Raw genomic sequence first — 18,720 nt, forward strand, 5'->3', positions numbered from 1 at the left:
AGACTTTATACCACTGAAACACCAGTTACACACAGCCAGTGAAACTCTACAGATTATTGGGTGAGATTTTCAAGTCCCAGAGTGACTTTTGCTCCTAAATCTCAGCAGCTCTTCTCTATATCACCTGCTGTGACTTGTGAGGACCAAACCAAATGCTGGCTACAAAGCCACTAGCATCAGTACATCCCATCGCTTGTTCCTGGAAAACAGCCCTTTCCTGGCAAGATCAGGATGTTCTTTTATAAATTGACAGCACTTTTCCAAGAAGCTGCTCAGTCTCTTCTCTGCAGTGCGAGTTCATTCAGCAAAGGGTCCTGTCTGCAGCACAGGCACATAAACATGATGGCCAGTAAATGGAATCAAATTGCCTAAAGAGCAGCCTGGCCAGCTTTTGTATGTGGGACTTCAGCCTGCTGGGTCTCTTTCTTAAGCCAGTTGAAGCTGGAGTGATGGCACTAGGTAATATATCTGGTTTAGGGTTATCTACTTTATGTAGGTGCAGGAGAAATCATGAAAAAGAACCTTAAATGTCATTAATCAAAGACCTGTTACAATTTATTCGAGAGGGACAGAAATTATACCTTCCCACCTTTGGGACTGCTGAAGGACTATACCTATGGAAAACAGGTAATAATGAAATAGAAAGAAAAAGCATACGGCAGCTCTTTCTTCTGAGGGATGATCTCACACAGCAGCATGGTGAACATACTCAGCCTGGCAGCGATGCTGTATTTAATGCAAGATTAACGCTGATGACAAAGAAGTGTTGTCACAGTTCCTGAATTTGGAGGGAGAGGTGGCCAGGAGTTCTAAACTGAATCCAAAACTTTGGGAACCTAGATCAGGGGTGAGATTTCAATGAGTGAATGCACATCGTCTGTCAAAAATCCATCAGCATTGTCCTGTCACCTGGGGCCACCAGCGACAAGGGTGCAGCAGGACTTTGGGGGCTGGTGTTCTCAGCCAAGGGGGGTGAAATGCAGCAGGGAGGAAGCCGCAGAGCCATGCAGCAAAGGGAAGAGGACATTGCCTTTGGGATGATATTGGTTGCGTTTGGAAAAAGACTGGCACAGCTTTGTTTCTAGCAGGAACTGATGGCTGAAGAGGAAGGTGACGCAGCCAGCACCCAAGCATGTCTCCTACCAGGGGAGCAGAGAAGCCAAACTGCTGAAACACCGATGAAACCCACCTCTGTCCCAGGTATAAAATGATGTTTCCAGCCAACTCTGATGAAGTGAAGCTTGTGAGAACAGATGGGCACCAATCTCCTTAAAGTCATGCCTCTCAAACAAATCAACCATAGCAAATGGCTTAATATGCTATCTGGGGCAATACTGTTCCATATGAGACTCCTGGTACCATTTCTCCAGTCAGCAAAAAACATCTTAGCGGGCTGGGTAACGGTGCCCAACAGACCCAACCTCGTGTGGTTAAGCCTGGATCAGCCAAACCTACTAAATCTGGATGAAAAGCACAAGCAAGCAAACAAAAATATGCTTCAGTTATCATGAGGAAGAAAAGAACTGCAAGTTTCTGTGACATCCAGAACATTGACATCCTGATCCTAATTGCCTCAGCTTGTTTTCTTGGGCATACAGAGCACAACAAGAGAACAACAAGAACATTTTCCTTTGATAAAAGCAACCAAACTAATAGAGAGCTGGTCTGCAAACCACACAGGGGGGAGATGAAAAAGAACGCTGACATGAATTAAAGCAAACAAAAACCAGCCAAAGCCACCTGGGAAAGGGCCAAAGACCTCATAGGATATCCCATACAGCCCAACAGCAACCTAATTAAATAAGCAGCTGGAAAGCACAGAACTACCCCAGGAGAAAGATGACAAAATGGAAGTCCATTGAGATAGAGACCCAGAAAGTGAGTAAATGATCCTCTGAGCTGGTTTTGGGCAGCACAGCTGGCCAGGGAGACAGGTAGGCAGCTAGGACTCGGCCATCCCAGGGGATCTGGGCTTATTTAATCTATGTTCCTCTGCCTCTAAGGCAATACAAGAAAATCCCTTCTCAAACAAACAGTGACAGGGCAAGCTATGAAGAATCCTCCTTCTGCAGCCGACATCCCTCACTCCCAGAAGAGCCCTGCACTTCGCTCTACAATAGCCGACAAAACACTTTTGCATCTTGGTAGCCTTCAGCCTGCCAGCATGGGCAGGGTGGTGGTGCTGCCCAAGGACCTCTTTTGGGATGGGTCGAGTTGCAAGCCAAGGCACAGTGTGGAGGATTCACATTCAATGTGCACTGGTGAGCACTTGGTGAGAAAAATACCACGATCCAGACCTTCATGGGGATCTCAGCCAAAGCCATGCCTGACTCTGTTAAATGGAACAGGCCTAGACAGCTACTCAGAGATGAGCAATCAGAAAATGCACCAGCAGTCAGGCTCACTTTTCAATGTATTTACTTATCTTGGGAATCTGGGAGCTGAGGGGTCCATCCCACACCAGCTTACATTGTACCCCCATGGATGACGCGCTGGACCAGGGGCTGCAGAGACATCACATCTTCTCCCACCATCAGGTCCCTCATACCGTGCCGCACCTGGGAGCAGATCATATATTAAAAGGCCTTGGGATAAATTTCCTGGAAGCAGACAAAATTGTTCCTTAGGACTTTGAACAAGCTGCATTGTGTGCTACACAAATTCGTGCCTTGTCTAGCTCATTGAGAAGGCTGCTTTGTCCTGGTACACGCTGTTCATCCCAGTGCAAAACAGCAGAGCTGAGGGAGGCCAGAGCTCGCTCAGGCACTAAGTCCTGGTTGTCTGTGTGTTGGAGGTACGGGATGGGCTCAGGTGGGGAGGATAGGCACCAGCTACTGCTTCATGTCAGACTCGCTTCCAACAGTTCCTCCTTACATGGTCCTTACACAACCTGTCCGTCTTCTGGCAGCCACCTGCAGTCATCTGCATGCCAAGCCTACAGCATGGGGCTCTTACAGCACAGGAGCAGCCCAGCATAGATACAGCTCTGCCAGCAATGGTTTGGTGGGTCTAAAGTGTGCAGCAGCACTTGTTCTGCTTCTCCTACCAGGACAGAGGGACAAAGCAAATCACTTCAACCTGGGCAGTACCTCACCTGACAAACAGGGCCATGACAAACTATAGTGAAAACCCCAGTTTAGGCAAATTCCCATCTGTTTAGTTAAGATAATTTTAGTTTACTACTTCTTTTTTCTTCCTTGGCAATTGCATGTGTGCAATTAGCTGCAATCTTGCCTCTAAAAAAAATATAAAGCACCCTAATTAGCATATTAAGCCTCCTCATTTCCCAATACTGTATAATGTTGTGAAAGCTAATCTATAATGTATTGGGTACTATGCAAATTCTCTGTGCTCCATACGGGGTTTATAAAGGCATGCAAATTAAAAATAGGGTTTGGAATAGGACTGGGGGGAGGGGAGAATTTGCACAATAAAAAATGCGGATAGGAGGAAAGGTGTTTATAACCTTCTCCCTATTGTTTGTGTATTCTCAGCTGCACAGCGCTTTTCAAAGCGAGGAGATGTATTGCATAAAAATCTCTCCAAATTGGATAGTTTTTAAATGAAATTTAAATTGAGAGCGCTGTTCTCTAAGCAATAATCCACACCACGTTTTCTGCTGGGGCTTGTAACGGGTCGGTAAAGGCACTCAGCTTCCACTGACTGGCATTGCAATCATGCACGGCTTCTTGTAGCATCTTTGCCTGGGTGTCACCAGGGGCCTCATCACAACACAGCTGCCCAGGGAGGGCCCAGAGGGGTGTTTGGTCAGGGCCTGGCTGGTGCCCAGCAGCACAAACCAACGGGGCCGGTGCATTACCTGCAGCACCCAGGGCGCTTGCAGTGCCTGTGGAGCGTGCTTTGATCCTGTTGATGTTTTATAGCCCTGCCTATAGGTGATGCAGACATAGCAGTGATACAGCTGGGGTTTTACGATGCCGCTGGCTGATGGTGCAGCGGCTCTGTGCGTGCTGCCAGAGCCGAGCCTGCACACACGGTCTGTCTCGTGCAGCTTGTCACTGCCGCCCGTCGGCTGTGCCTGGTTGGGTGCATGCAGCTTCCCTGACTGATGCTTAATTAGATTACAGCTGCTGCTTAAAAATAGCAGGGTTATAAAAATAAAATCTTGGCTGGTGTCAAAGCAAGGCCTGCGCAGACCAGGAGGAGTGATGCTGCCTCTGCCTGGCCAGCCAGGAAGCTCTGCTCACACAGACAGTGCCACATCGCTGCCTCTGGGACCAGGGACCAGCGATCCTCCTCACCTTGGCGGGTTTTCCCTGCTTTTTGCCCCATTTATCTTATGGTACCAGACAACCTGTCTTGCACAGCCTGTCCCTGCTGTGCGGATGCTGCCCTCCAGGGCTGCGCCTCATGCCCGCTCTCCTCCCAGAGCACACACAGCTCCTCTGAGGGCAGTGCTTTTCCACACCAGCCACCAACAGGGCTCACCTTGCAGGCAGCTTATTGGCAGATGAGGGGACAGGGCTTTTCTTCACCTGCTGCTTCTTCCAGTATCTACCCCTGCTGCTCGAGGGCTGTGAGACCTCCCAGCCTGGGGACATTGCCCTGAGTGACACTGTGTAATTAAGCTTGTAATTAGGTGGGGTTTTATAGCTCATGCTGCTCTTTCTACTGGGTCTGCCTATGCAGAGAGTCATGCACTTTGGGCAGAGGTAGGAGATAGGCAGGGAGCAGCAGAAGCGAGAAGTGAGGCTGACACCAGGGCAGACGTGGCTGAGCTCCTGCATCTCCACTGACAGCAGGCACGGATGGACCCACAGCAGGGCACGTTGCAGGGCAGCCACGGGTGTGTCTGCCTTAAGTTTTATCCCATGCAAAGTGGCACAGTATCATTAAGGATAAGAGCCCATTCCTTTCATTCTCACCAGCACAGCCATGGAGTGGAGATCAAAGCTGTTCAAGCAGGAACTGAAGACATCCCTGACAGAGGGAGGCTGTCTCTTGGAAACAGGCAGGAAAAACCCCAAGACATCACACAAGGAGCAAATGGAAATGGCAAAATCCAACTGAGGACTTCTCAGGCATTGCTTTCCCACAGGGAGGGGACGGTATGCTCCGATCCCCCTGGGCTTGCAGGCTCTTGGCAACACCACAGTTAGCAGCTCCCTTCATTCTGGTGATCCTTCCCATCCTGACGCTTCCAGCCAGTGTTTCCATGTTCACTCATTTGTTTCGTAAAGGTCTGTATTTGCTTATTACCTGCTGCAGTTCCCTGGACCGGTGATGTTCAGGATGCAGCAGCTCCAGGGGAGAGCAGCGCCTGTGTGACCACAGCCTCTTAACAGCAACTGGCGCTGGAGAAACCACCACCAGGAGGGAAACAGGCAGGAGGGATGGCAAAACCTGCCTGCTGACCCCACCCTGGGGTTATTTGCTTGGCAGATGTACACACACACGCACAATTACTCGTTGGTGGGGCTTTGCTGTCTGTTAGTGCAATACGAGGGGTCCTGCTAGATCAAACCCACCGTAAAGCTACTGTGAATGCCTGTGATTGCACCAAACTGGGAAATTGGACTTGCTTTGTTTCTAGTACCTTCATTTAACAGTGAGTGCCGATTACTCAAAGCGATATGGGCAGGACCTGGTAATATAGCATTACTGTAGCATTAACTTAAGGGGATGATCCAGTTGCCTGCAGTGTAAATACTTTGTGGCCAGGAACCCTGCTTTATCGCTTTGTATAGTTTTAAAGTAGTTTAAAGATTGAATAACATAAAATAACATAATATAATGTTATTTATGTTATTTCCCACGTGAAGAACTCCTGTAAACCTTGCAGTATTGAAACTCAGTGAACAAGGCATCTTAGACAAGCTGAAAAACAAATGGTGGTACGATAAGGGTGAATGTGGAGCCAAGGACTCCGGAAGTAAGGTCAGTCGCTGAAGGTCTTTTTGTACTGATTAGCAATCACATTTTGACCCACTGTTTGTTTATACAAAGAATGACTTTCAAAAGTTGATATTTACATTTTGAAGGTTGAAAGAAAAGAATAGGAAAAAATAATTAAGTCTCTGAACGTGACAGCATTTTTCTTGTATGCAGTAACAGACTGTAGTTGTAAGTATGCTTTACTATTTGAGTATTTTGCTAGAAGAACATGAAGAGAGAAGCCCCCAAGGCCTCCCAGGCTGGTACCTTCATTTAAATGCAAGTTGCAGCACAGTCAATGTGTATTATTCAGGCCAGCACCTTTTCTTATTTTTAGTTTTATTGAAGAAAACACAATTTTGTTTCAAACTTGTGACTTACATTCTCTACATGTCAGTTTGGGGAACAGTCGCATGCTTGCTAAAGGTGGACAATTTCAGGACAGGCCTGTAATAAGGAAAAACAAATGCCCTTCCTGCCCTATTTCCCAATTCAATTTGAAATTGGTTTAATTTTTAAACAAGTCTAAAAATCCTATGTGTAACTCATTATGTAAAGAATATATGTTCTTTTTTATGCTGCTCTGAACCCTTTTGCTGCTGCACTGCCCTGTCCCACACTGCAGGACTACTTTAGAGGCCAGTGGAGATCCCACCCCTGCGGTGGCACTGGATAACTCAGTAGCTGCACATTTAAAATTGCAGGAAGCGTTTACTTACACCACTCAGCTAAAAGAAAACACAGAGGATTTTTGGTTTTAATGCTTATCGAGGCATTGAGGAGAAAAATCCTGTAGAAGTGCTGGGCTTGTTGGAGTAAAGGACATTTTGAAAGGCACCGAGAGGAGGAGAGATCCAGCTCCAGCTGAAATGAGTCACAGTCGAGTGCTTGACTCCCCTGGTGCCTTTGGAAGTGCTCTCTATAATCATTCAAACAGAAAACTGTAATTTGGAAGCACCCTCTCAGTGTTGGAGGACAATTTCAAGTTCCATCAAAGCCAATAATAAAAATTCATTGATTTCAGCTGGACTGGAAGTTGCTCAGGGCACAGACTGGTGTCTGGTGTCTGAGATAAATCTGGGATTGTGGGACATCTGAAAGCACAACAGCTGCAGAAGGAAACTAATTGAAAGGAGGTGTAAATGAGTAACAGCTTTAGTTTAAATGGCAGGACATTTGCTACCTCTACACAAACTGCCCATGAAATGAACAGGTACTTGCAAGGTAGATAGTACTTTATTCTGACTATATGCAAGTATTTCTCTCCCTGAAGGTACTTCTAAACCTAGCTCTGTCAGCAGGCAGCCCGCAGGCACAGCCCCTTGCATTATCTGCCCAGCCAGGTCCACCAGCATCAACCCCATCCATCCCGCGCAGCAGCAAAAAGGTTGAAGCAATATTTAATATGATCGCAGAATCCTGTTTTTAAAAATGCAAGCTTTCTCCCCCATCTGACATGTATTAAGGAGAGGTAAACCCTGGCCAGCCCTTTTTCGTGTTCCAATGACTGGTTTTATTCAGTAACTCATTCTCCCTTGGTCACCAAAGGTGCTAGTTTAGCTTAGGGCCCTGATGCTCGACCTTAAAGTAACTGACCATCTTCCTAGGGTGGGTTTTTTTTCTCCTAACTGTTGAAAACAAGGTAGATAAGTTTATCACATCTCTATAATATTATGTACGTTCACCAAAACCAAGTGTTTTACGCTGTTTTAAACCTACTGGTTTATGCAGCCACTGCTTTCCCTATAGAGCATTCCAGAGGGGTCTTTGCTGTCAGGGATGCTTGGCTGTAGGCAGGTTTGCTCTGGGATGCCGAAGGCCTGGGGAAATCAGTGGCCACAATAACCTCATTGCCTTGGAGTCAGCCTGGGTTTCACCCACCAAAGGGTGGGAGACAGAGCAGTCACTGGGCTGCTGGGAAGGGGGGACAGCACTGAACGCCATGAGTGTAGTTATTCCAGCTAGAGTTAAGTGCTAAATAGCCTGTTGTCTGTCTGTCTGCTCCTCACAGCTAAACTAACGTCGCGGCTCATTTCTCTTAGGACAAGACGAGCGCTCTGAGCCTGAGCAATGTTGCTGGGGTTTTCTATATCCTTGTTGGAGGCCTCGGGCTGGCCATGATGGTGGCACTGATCGAGTTTTGCTACAAGTCTCGGGCCGAGTCCAAGCGAATGAAACTCACCAAGAACACGCAGAACTTCAAACCTGCCCCCGCCACCAACACCCAGAATTATGCTACCTACAGAGAAGGCTACAACGTGTACGGCACAGAAAGTGTGAAAATCTAGGGGTACGGCTGCGGGCCGGGACCTAAAACCCTCTGGGTTTTCTTTCTTTCTGGCTTTTTTTCAGCTGTGTGTGATCTTTGCTGTGTGAATCAGCCACTGCTGCAGAAGGGCTTGTGAAACATTGTCTGGTGGCCATCTCAGAGTATTAGTGATGTAAATGTCTTCCCTGAACAGAAGTAAGCTTGGTACCATCCTATATTGTGACAGCTGTCTTCATAGAATCATAGAATGATTGGAGTTGGAAGGGGCATTAAAGTTATCTTGTTCCAACTCCACTGCCCCGGGCAGGGACACCTTCCACTAGAGCACGTTGCCCCAAGCCCTGTCCAACCTGGCCTTGAACACTGCCAGGGATGCGGCAGCCACAGCTTCTCTGGGTACCCTGTGCCAGTGCCTCAGCACCCTCACAGGGAAGAACTTCTTCCTAATATCTAATCTAGATCTACCCTCATTCAGTTTAAAGCCATTTCCCCCTTGTCCTACCACTACATGCCCTTGTTAACAAGTCCCTCTTGTAGGCCCCTTTTAGGTATTGGAAGACTGTTACAAGGTCTCCCCTGAACCTTCTCTTCTCCATGCTGAAGTGAGTAACTTTTCTCTCCAGCGTGGTGCTAGTTCAGTGCATATAAAAGTGTTTTGTTAGTTGCTTTACAAAATATTGTCATCAGAATTCACACTTTCTTGCTAGTGACCTCTTCCCCTTTATTTTTTAAGCTACAATCAGGCCAGGTAAGTGCTTTTAACAAGTCTCAAAAAAATCTACAATAGAACAGAAGAAGTCTACACTAGAAACAATAATTTCTGAAGCATCAAAAGTAGGGTTGAATTGCTGAAAAACTGAAGTCAGTTGAATTGCTGACTCTGCTGGCCCATCAGCCAAAGATTGTGCCTCTCCCAGGCTGAGCTCGTCTGCCCCTTGCCACCAGGAACTGATGAAATCTTTCTGGCTTTATTGTAGATCCTCACCCTGGCAGCACGCAAGAGGAGAAGCAGCAGAGAATGTGGCTACTTCACGGATTCGGACCACCTGAGCCAGTTGTACTCTCTCCGAGGTGTCAGGCATGACACGCGTTGATGATGGTGCAATGTACTTTTAATAGGAAAAACTGATATTTTTTTCCTTCAGTGCCTTATGGAAGACTCTGAGACTCACAACAATGCAAACCATCACCGAAATATTCTTGCTTTGCTTGAAAGAAGAAAAAAAGAGGGAAAGGAAAAAGAGAAAAAGAAAGAGAAAAAAAAAAAGAAAAAAGAAAAGAAGAAAAAAAAGGAAAAAAAGAGAAGGAAAAGAAAGAAAGAAAAGAAAAAAAAAAGAAAAGAGAAAAGCAGAAAAAGAGAAAAGAGAAAAGAAAAGAAAGAAAATGAAAGAGAAAAAGAAGAGAAAGAAGAGAAGATAAGGAAGGAGAAAAAGAGAAAGAAAAGGGAAGAGGAGAAAGAGGAAAGAGGAAAAGGAAAGGGCAGGTAACAAGATATTAGTATGTGGAAAAAAAAATCTTGTAAAAAAATCAGTGCAACAAAAGCCATTCTTTGATACCACTGCACAGTAAATGAACTTGTGTCCTGAAAGCAAACCGCAGCCGGTTTCATCAGCCACCCCAGTCGTATCAAATTGTGAAACTCCTCCTGACACAAAGCCTCAGAAATCTGCTGCGTGCGAACACGGACTGGCCTGTCACTGCTTGTACGAGCTGATGTCAAGGTGTTTCTGTATTTACTTACCAGTGGTGTGATTTATTTTTTGTCTGAACCACTTTAACTCTCCAGCTAATCTGAGCAATTCTGTATAGCAGTAAAAGCTGTGACACCTGAAGAAAAGAATCTGTGCATTAAAACCAGTTAAGGTCAATGACTGTGAATCTGTAAATCCAAAAGAAAGTAATCTGTGGAACTGCATGTCTTGCTTCCAGATCAGTAAATTAATTTCTTGACAAGGTAGCTAAAGTGCAGGCAGAAAATACTGCATTCCTGGGGTTTTTTTCTATCATCAGATATACCTACAGGTGCTTTATTAAAATGACATTGGGTGGCTTTTAAAAGGAAAATAAAGAGAAGAAAAGCTACTTGCTGTTTAGGTTCAGACCATATATCTCTTTTCTTGCTGTGCATTTGCATTTTAATTCATTGTTTAATATCAAGCAATGAAGCAAGAGAAGCACAGGTTAGTTTTGCCCAGGCCTGCTTCTGCTTCCGCCCCCAGTTCTCTCACAACTAGTACTGTGCTCAGCTAATGCTTCTCGGGAATGGTTATTTTAAACCAGAAGTAAGGAAAGAGGATAGTAACTCAAAGTAGAGCTGCAGTTCCAGGGTAATATTAAGCGATCTAACATGGTTCCTGCTAGTACTGTTATATTATATCAGCTCCTGCCAACTCTTGTTTCATGGCTACTGGTGAGAGGATACTCCTGTCCTTGCCCCTTCTGGGAAGAGGACACCGCGCTCCAGCCGACACTGCTACAGGTAGGGGCTCACTATTACTCACATCAACGTCTTAGACAGCAGCAGCGTTTCAGCCTTGAATCTCTGCCTGGAAACTACTTAACTTCATCTTAAAAATAAAATAAAATTTAAAAAAAATAGCAAAAGACAAAAAAATACAACCTTTAAACATATTGTCAATCACATGGGAAATGTTCAATGGAATATCTGCATACTAATTACCTCTAATCGACAATATGTATTTTCTGTAGTTTACTATAGAGTTTTATTTCATCAGTAACATACAATGAAAACGAAACTCATTTAAAGCAGTCTGACCCTTAGGCATTTAGTTTGCTGATGATAGATTTGAACTTTTAATAGGATTTAAAAAAAAAGAAAAAAAAAAGATTCTATGGGGAAAGTCTTGTTAAAAATAAGTATTTCCAACAAAATGTAATATAAAAACCATTTTAAAAGCTCGTAGGAGAATAATTTATTGTTCACGTTTTTAACAAGATATTGACAACAAATTGTTGGTTGGTTTTGATTTTCTTTTCATGAAACTGTGATTTCTTTTCAACATCTGAAGGCGATCACGGCCCCAGCGCGGGCGAGCTAAAGCTGTGCAGTACGAGTTGTATTTAAAACAAACGTTTTTCTTAAACGCTGTATAAAAGATGTATGTTTATCAGATTCATTTTTAAGTGGCGGCTTCACACCAGTGAAGGGGGTTTGAGAAATGGTTTGGTATTTTTTAAACTTGCATGTAAAGCTAAAACAAAACGTGTTGAGTGCTTACCAATCCCGGCTACCAACTTCAAGCTATCGGAAGTTCGGCAGTAGTCTCACCATGATTTGTTTCAGTATGTTTTACTTTGGGGGATTTGGGGATTCTTTCCTTTTTCTTGTCTTGGTTTTTTTTCCCTCCTCTTTTTTTTTTTTTTTTTTTCTCTTTTTTTTTGTGGGGGGAATTTAATTTCCTGGTTTTGGTCTTTGAAACTGCACTTCAGTGAGCAGAAAAAATTGCCAAGCAAATTAATGGCTGTAAAAGCATAAACTGCATGTGTGGGCATCAATTACTGAGCCTCATTTTAATGAGGTGTTGTACAAAGAGTTTTAATACATTTTGTAAATAAAACTGTAAAGAAAAAAAAGAGCCGGCTGATCTTTTCACCAGAGGAGGAGGCAAGCCTGTCCCTCTCTACTTAGGAAGTCCCACAGGTATTTAGTTTGGGGCCAGCCACAGCACTGAACCGAGGATGCTGCTGGGAAATGCACATTCCTGTTTCGGTACCCTGCAAACAAACTGATTTCACTTTTGATGACCCCTCTGGCCAGTTCCAAAGGACACCCTGTGCAGCAGGGGAGAGCCCAAGGGATGCTACGCCCTGCCCTGGAGTGGCCAGCAGCACAGGTAAATCAATTCCTCACATTGACTCTACAGATGTATTTTCCTGCAGTTCCCACATTTTCAGCAACGCTTTAAAAAGAAAACCAAACTTCACCCAACATTACAGCTAATCCCAACTCTAATTTATGGAGCTTACCTCATTCACACTTTATTTTTTCCTGGTCACCACAGACTATGAACCACAGGAAGTAATCCCGGTGTTAAACAGCTGGTGTGCACCCAAGTCACATCCCGGCAAGGGCAGCCCCTCGGGGGCTCAACCAGCCTCATGGTCCCCATCAGAAACCAGCTCCCACTGGGCTCTTTCCAGGGTCCACATGGGTGACGAGTGCCCAGTGCCTGCTGAGGGCTGAGCTGGAGAAGTGCAAGACTTCCCTGGGCTGTGGGGATGTGAAGATCACCTCCTGGCAAAGAAGAACCCAACAGTGAGGGAGTGCCACTGCAGAGCTGGAACATGGGACCTGAGCGACCAGCTTGGTACCTCCTGGCCAAAGCACATCTTGAAACCCAACCAGACTTGAGGTATGGAGGGTCCCTGTGGCGGCATCTCTGGCTGCAGGGAAAAACACATCTGGCAATCATCTCAGTGCCTTTCCCAGGGCAGCACTCAGTGCCCAGCGGTGGGTCCTGGCTGTGGGCCCTGTTCCCTGCAGAGCTGCCATCAGCTGTGGTGCCTGTTGTACATGAGTGCAGTGGTGGGACACAGGCACTGAGCTCACCTGCATGTCTTCAGGGGAGTCTTTAGCGAGAGCAGAAAAAGATCAGGAACTAATGAGAGCTAATACAAGAGCAATAAATACCAAGTGTTTGACACCAAACCACCCCACAAGACTGAAGATTTTAGGGTGCTTTGGAGGTGAGCAGATCACTGTGCTCAGCATTGCCAGGCCTTTGCTGAAATGAGCCTATTTACATGTAAAGTGCCCACACAGAAAATGCAGGGAGGAGTGAAAAGAATACCATTCTGTCCTTTTGCCTTCATTTCACACCTGACATCCAGGCCAACATGGGCAGGATGTGTTTCTCTAGAGAATGGTCTTGATTCACTCCTATAGCTGTACGCAGCCCTGCACTGGCTACAGGGGTGAGTGATGCTCTTGTCCCCACGTACCTGCCAAAACACACTGCTGCGAGCATGGCTTAATGCCTGCAGAGCCCCAGCACTGAGCTGGGAGGGTGTGAGCAACACTGCAGTGCCAGCCTGATGGCTAACCCCTCTGCTGGGGTCACACTGAGCACCACATCCAAGCAAAATGGGTGTTAAGAATTCCTAATAAATATATATTATCAGGTGGAACTGATTGGGGCTGGGGTGAAGTGGCATAGCTGCATCACTGAGCTGTGACAGCCCGGCCAGCCAGGGCAGGGTAGGGAACAGCCCCACACAGGGCCATGGCTACAAGGATGAGGCACAGGAGTCTGTGTGCTACCCCAGGTCAGGCTGGGACAGCCTATGTTAAGCCAAAACCTGTACTTCACAACATAACACTGCAACGAAGGCAGCAGGGGTAGTGCCCTGGAACACAGGGCTCTAACACACCCCAAAGTGACTTTGTTATATGGGAAATAACATAAAGAAATATTCAGAGTTAATTCGTCCAGTTTCCAGAGCCATCAGTGGGAGCAAAAGGACACCAACAGTGTTCAAGTTCACATCTAAAAATCCCAAACCCAGAGCAGCTCTGCCTCACAGTAATGAACACATCTGACACCAAAATAATAAGCTGTAATGCAACCCCCACTGTACATTATGGCATAGTTTTCCTTCCAAGGTTTTGTACAAAGCACTGAACCATTATTTTTTAATAATTATTATTTATGGTTATTAAAATAATAATACATCATGGTTATTAAAATTAAATTACAAAATGTCTTTGGTGTTCATATTCATCATCTCAGTCTGGAAAATTGACTATTTTGCAGGCAGCAATACATAAACAAGCTCTGGATAATGACAGCTCTATTCAATTAAACTAGAGAATTTAAGTGCAGAGATAGTATTTCCATGGATATTACAAATTTCAAAGTAATATTAACTCAGAACATAATACATCTAAAATTGGGATCAGGGAGGACAGTGCTCACAGCAGCAGCAGTGCTCTCATCCTGACGCCCCGTGGAGCTGGGCTCAGTGCTCCTCAGCACGAGGGCTGCAGGAAAAGCCCAGGCTGGATTTGTGCCATGGGCTAGCACCGAGGGGGGTCAGGAGCCCCACCACTATGGTGGGACCCCTCCTCCTGCGTGGAGGCAGGTTTAGCTGCCACATCCCACATCCCCCCTGCCAACACCTCAGTCCTGCTCTGCCTCTGTCCTCAGGCTTCCTTGTCTTCACACCCCATCCCTGGCAGTGTTCAAGGCCAGGTTGGATGGGGTTTGAGCAAACCTGGTCCAGTGGGAGGTCTCCCTGCTCCATTCCCAAACCAGTCCAGGATTCTATGATTTCATCACCCAACAGAAGAGTTACTGAGATGTTTTTTAACACAGCAGCCTCTCTACGACAGCATCAACAGATGCACTTTCCAGCTTCCCCAGGTGTGAGCACAGGCATTGGCAGCATCCACCACACAAGGCAAGGAGCAGCTGGACACCACACCAGTACCCAGAGAGGAGTCTGAGCAAAGGAGCTGCCATACACACTTTATGGCCAGCATAACATCAAAACCTCTGTCCCTTCCCAGCTACCAGGCTTTCCATATCATCTGCTCTCCAGAGTGTTTGATAAAGCTCGCTGGAAGCACCTGCATCGCTGTTTTTGCTGGACTCTGGGGCAGACTGATGTGCTGGGTGGTGGTGCTGACACGGGCTGACATGGAGGGCAGGATAATGACTCCTCTGTGCACACACCAAACATTTGTTTATTGCAGTTTCTAACATTGAAGTGTTAGCCCCGAATTATTGATGATAGCTGTGGCGTTTCAGGATGACAGGACATCTGACAGAAGAGTGAGAGGACAAGATCCCATTCCACAGCAGCTTGTAATCAGCAGAGCAGGAGGGGCAGGGAAGGTGCCATGAGAAGTGATGGAGCACAGGGCACGGCTGAGCAGAGCTGAGGAAGAGCAGAGGATTTCCAGCAGCGCTTCATTTCCAGCTGGTGAAGAGGCTGTTGACATCCCCGCGCAAGCAGGCAGAACTGACACCTAAAGGTGAACTCGGAGGCAAGCTGTAGCAGCAGATGAGGTTTGAAACCAGGATGAGCAGTGGCACCTGGGCTGGCCCAGCAGATGGTTACAGGGGATTCTGCCATTGCCTGTTTTGTCACAGCTTCAGGTCTTTCTTACTTTATTCTAGTTTCAGGCAGAAAAAAAGATAAAGCCAAAGAGAGCTGGCTCTGAGGAAGGGCTGGGAAGCACAGCAGGTCCTTACAGAGCTGCCCTACAACAGTGGGGACCTGCACAGACATCACAGGGCTGGGCAGGGACAAAACCTGTAAAGGTTTAACAGCGTCCACCACGCACCTTGATGGCAAAGGAGGGTGAAACACCTAAAGCCTATAAAAATACACAGCACAAACCACAGCCATGATGCTGGTACTGACAGGTGTTTAGAAAACGTTTAGCACATAAATAACTCAACTGACCAATTAATAAACACATGGCAGATGCTTGAGATGCTGTAATGAGCAAGGAAATGTCTGATTTAGCACAGGAAACTGATTAAAGAGTATAGAAGCAGAGCTGCAGCCTGTGCGGGAGGGCAGGCGCCATGAGACGTTTTGATGACGCCTGGGTACTCCAAGCAGAGAAACCCCCGTGTAAGGCTGAGGCCTCAGCTCGCCGCCGTTGCTCGGAGCAACACTGACATGCAGCGGCCGGCCAGCGCCGCTCGCCGCACCCTGCCCAGCCCCGGCTCCCGGCGGCCCTGCGGGGAGCTGAGGCTCCCCCCAGGCAGCCCGGGTACCCCCGGCATCACGACGGAAGGGGGTTCCCTGCCCAGCCACCTCCTTCTAGCGCAACAGCACCCTGGCTTTGCACATCCATGTCCCTTTGACCAGGCTCTTCCCACGCGTGCTGCCGGGACAGCTTTCGGGGCAGGGCTGGCCTTTTCTGCGAGGGAGAGGTGTTTGCTCTGTGCTCGGGGAGCAGACTTTAATATCATTCGGAGCTTTTCAACAAATACTGGATTTGAATTCCAAATATGGCCTGAGTAGGCTAATTACCAAAAACCTACAAAATTAATGTAAGAGCCACAGTTTGATCTGAGGCAAATAAATATAAATGGTATTTATTTAATATTCCCCTGCCCTTTAAACAAGGAAAGTTTGCCATATTCAGGCAAAATAGCTTATTATAGAATAGGTGAAGTTGTGACCTATCACAGATGCTGCAAATTACACAGAACAATTAGAATGTCACATCAGACAGGCCACACCAGAACCAGGGATTCATTCAGGGTGCACTGCCCAGGCTGCCCTCCCACTCACCCATCCAACCCTGTCTGTTCTTCACAACCCTCTCAACTTTAGCCAACAGGGTTGAGCCAGTGGATGCAACCCCACCAGCTCTGGAAACACAGACCCCTTCTTCCCATGCTTTCCCCAGCCTCTGGACTCACTGACCCCCTGTTTCCACTTGAAGTCTCATCCACCCGCACAGTCACCCAGCCAAAGCCTTGTCTCATTGCACTCCAGTAAATCACAAGGACCAGGGTGACTTTGATGGAAGCATTTCATTTTAGACTGAACTAATGAGTTAATTAAAAGCACCTGAGCATTTAGCTTGGTTACTCTCCTTTTTAGTAATTCTTCCCACCTCTAATTAGCTGGGTAGCTCTTACCTGATTCCCTTCCCAATTTGTCTGTGTCTTTCTTTCACTGCAGGACAAGCATTTGTAATCTTCTCAGATTTATTCAGAAATAACCTCTAATTAATAAGGACAAAGCTAATCAGAAGAATTTTACCGATCAAGTCTATAAGCACTGCAATTCCTTAATATTCAGTATGTTAAAATACAGCCACCAGGATGACAGGCCCAACCCCCAGAATACAGAAAATACAAACCAGCATTCACAGAGCACCAGGGATGCTCAATTTCTGGTTTAAGTTCATTTTCTCTGGATTGTATTTAATAAAACAGATACTAAACAAATCAGCCAACCCCAAACCAAGCCAACAACAACCAACAATCCTCCCTCTCCCCCAAAGAAAAAAAACAAACAAAACCTAAAAAGCCACCTAAATCTCACAATATGTAAAAGACGAGTGTCTGTTTAACAGTACTAATACTTGATGCAGAAAGGTTTGGGGTTTATCATTGGCATCAGCAAATATTCCATCAGCTAAGAAAGGTTTGCTTTTGTTGATACTGAATCAGTGCAAATCTGTTGCTAAACACTGCTGGGAATAGAATAAATTAATTTGCTTTGTGAACCTGCAGGCCAAGATCATGATCTGCAGTTAAAAATCCATCAAGTTACAACTCCTTGCAAGGCAGTGACTTTAAGCAGGCACCTAACTCCACCTCCTCTCAGTCCCACCATCTACTTCAGTGCCAACAGTATCACACACCCCGGCACAGGGATAGCTCAGATCCCTGTCATCACAAAAGACCCAGGCTCATTGCTTCAGGCATGGACAACGAACTGCTCAAAGAAGAAAAAATTGCTATATTGGGATTATTTAAGAGGTGGTCAGCATAACATTTTCCCCAGTTTGTCACGTTTTATGAACCATCAGTTGTTTTAACCACCAGCTAAAATAACTAATCCATGAAGAAGTTCTATTAGCCTCAGTCATGTTGAACACTATCAGTTTAGCACTGACTGTACCTTACTCATTTTACTATTTTAAAATAGTCATTACAGGAAAATCCTACATAAATACCGATTAAGCTCCACAGAAACACTGACTCTTGAGCCAAACCCACACTGCCTGCCTCAGCTTGATCTGCTCATGATTGATATAGTCCTGCCTGTCACCAAAGCTAATTCCTTGACAAAGAAATGACCCTCAGAAACTCAAGTGCCTCATACAAGGTTTTTTTGGACAAGGGAAAGAGAAGCACAGAGAAAAGCAATACAGGTGTGACACGAGCAAACCAGCACACAGCAATTAACTTACCATTTGAAACAGGATTTAAGTTTTTAATGTCACCCTTATCTCCTTATGTGCTTTTATTTTAGAAGTTCACAAACAGAATATTGAACATTTAAATCTATTAAGCATGTTTCTCCCGGCAATCATTAAAAATCAGTTTGCTCTGACTCGAGTTGTATTTTATACCCTTTCCCCTGTGAGCAAACCCTATTTCCCAAGCCCGTTCAATAAGGACTGATTACCCCATCTAAACTTAAGCTGATTTGTATCTATTACTAAGAATCAATAAACATCTTTCTGGAGAACGCAGCCAACAGAAAGCATTTATAGGCATCATTGCTGCTACAAGCGTGGTGCTCAGTGGAGGTAAGCGGAATTAAGGAATGAGGGACCAGCATGGCACACTGGAGGTAGTAACTCAAACCACAGCAGTCCAACAGGCAGAATGAATTTTCTGCTTGTCAATCTGAAAGTGTAACCTTGAAAAACATGATCATCCTTTCCTGTCAGAGACTGTACAAAAATGAGAACATGCTCTATATGTAATAATTCCAGTATTACAAGGATTTGATTACATTACAGTCCTGGGAGATGTTACGTCTATGAGAAATGTGTTATCAAGATCACCACCTCCCAGCACTTAAATCTTTCAAGCTACTTAGATTCCACA

At 45.8% G+C, this 18,720-nt stretch overlaps 1 protein-coding gene across 2 annotated transcripts in view; it reads left to right on the forward strand.

Annotated features, from left to right (window-relative positions):
* The window catches only part of GRIA3 (glutamate ionotropic receptor AMPA type subunit 3), a gene marked incomplete at both ends in the record, with an annotated part of 145,998 nt that extends 137,815 nt beyond the window's left edge, over window positions 1-8,183 (forward strand). The window contains 2 exons of one of the 2 annotated variants that reach the window (XM_080624694.1): window positions 5,784-5,898; window positions 7,938-8,183. In XM_080624694.1, the coding sequence (XP_080480820.1) occupies window positions 5,784-5,898; window positions 7,938-8,183 (361 nt within the window). The remainder of the gene's footprint in view (window positions 1-5,783; window positions 5,899-7,937) is intronic. The other variant, XM_080624695.1, reaches the window with a different exon arrangement.
* Window positions 8,184-18,720: the final 10,537 nt, after the last annotated feature.

The sequence above is a fragment of the Psittacula echo genome (assembly GCF_963264785.1).
Source record: "Psittacula echo genome assembly, chromosome: 8".
In the NCBI taxonomy this organism is placed as follows: domain Eukaryota; kingdom Metazoa; phylum Chordata; class Aves; order Psittaciformes; family Psittacidae; genus Psittacula; species Psittacula echo.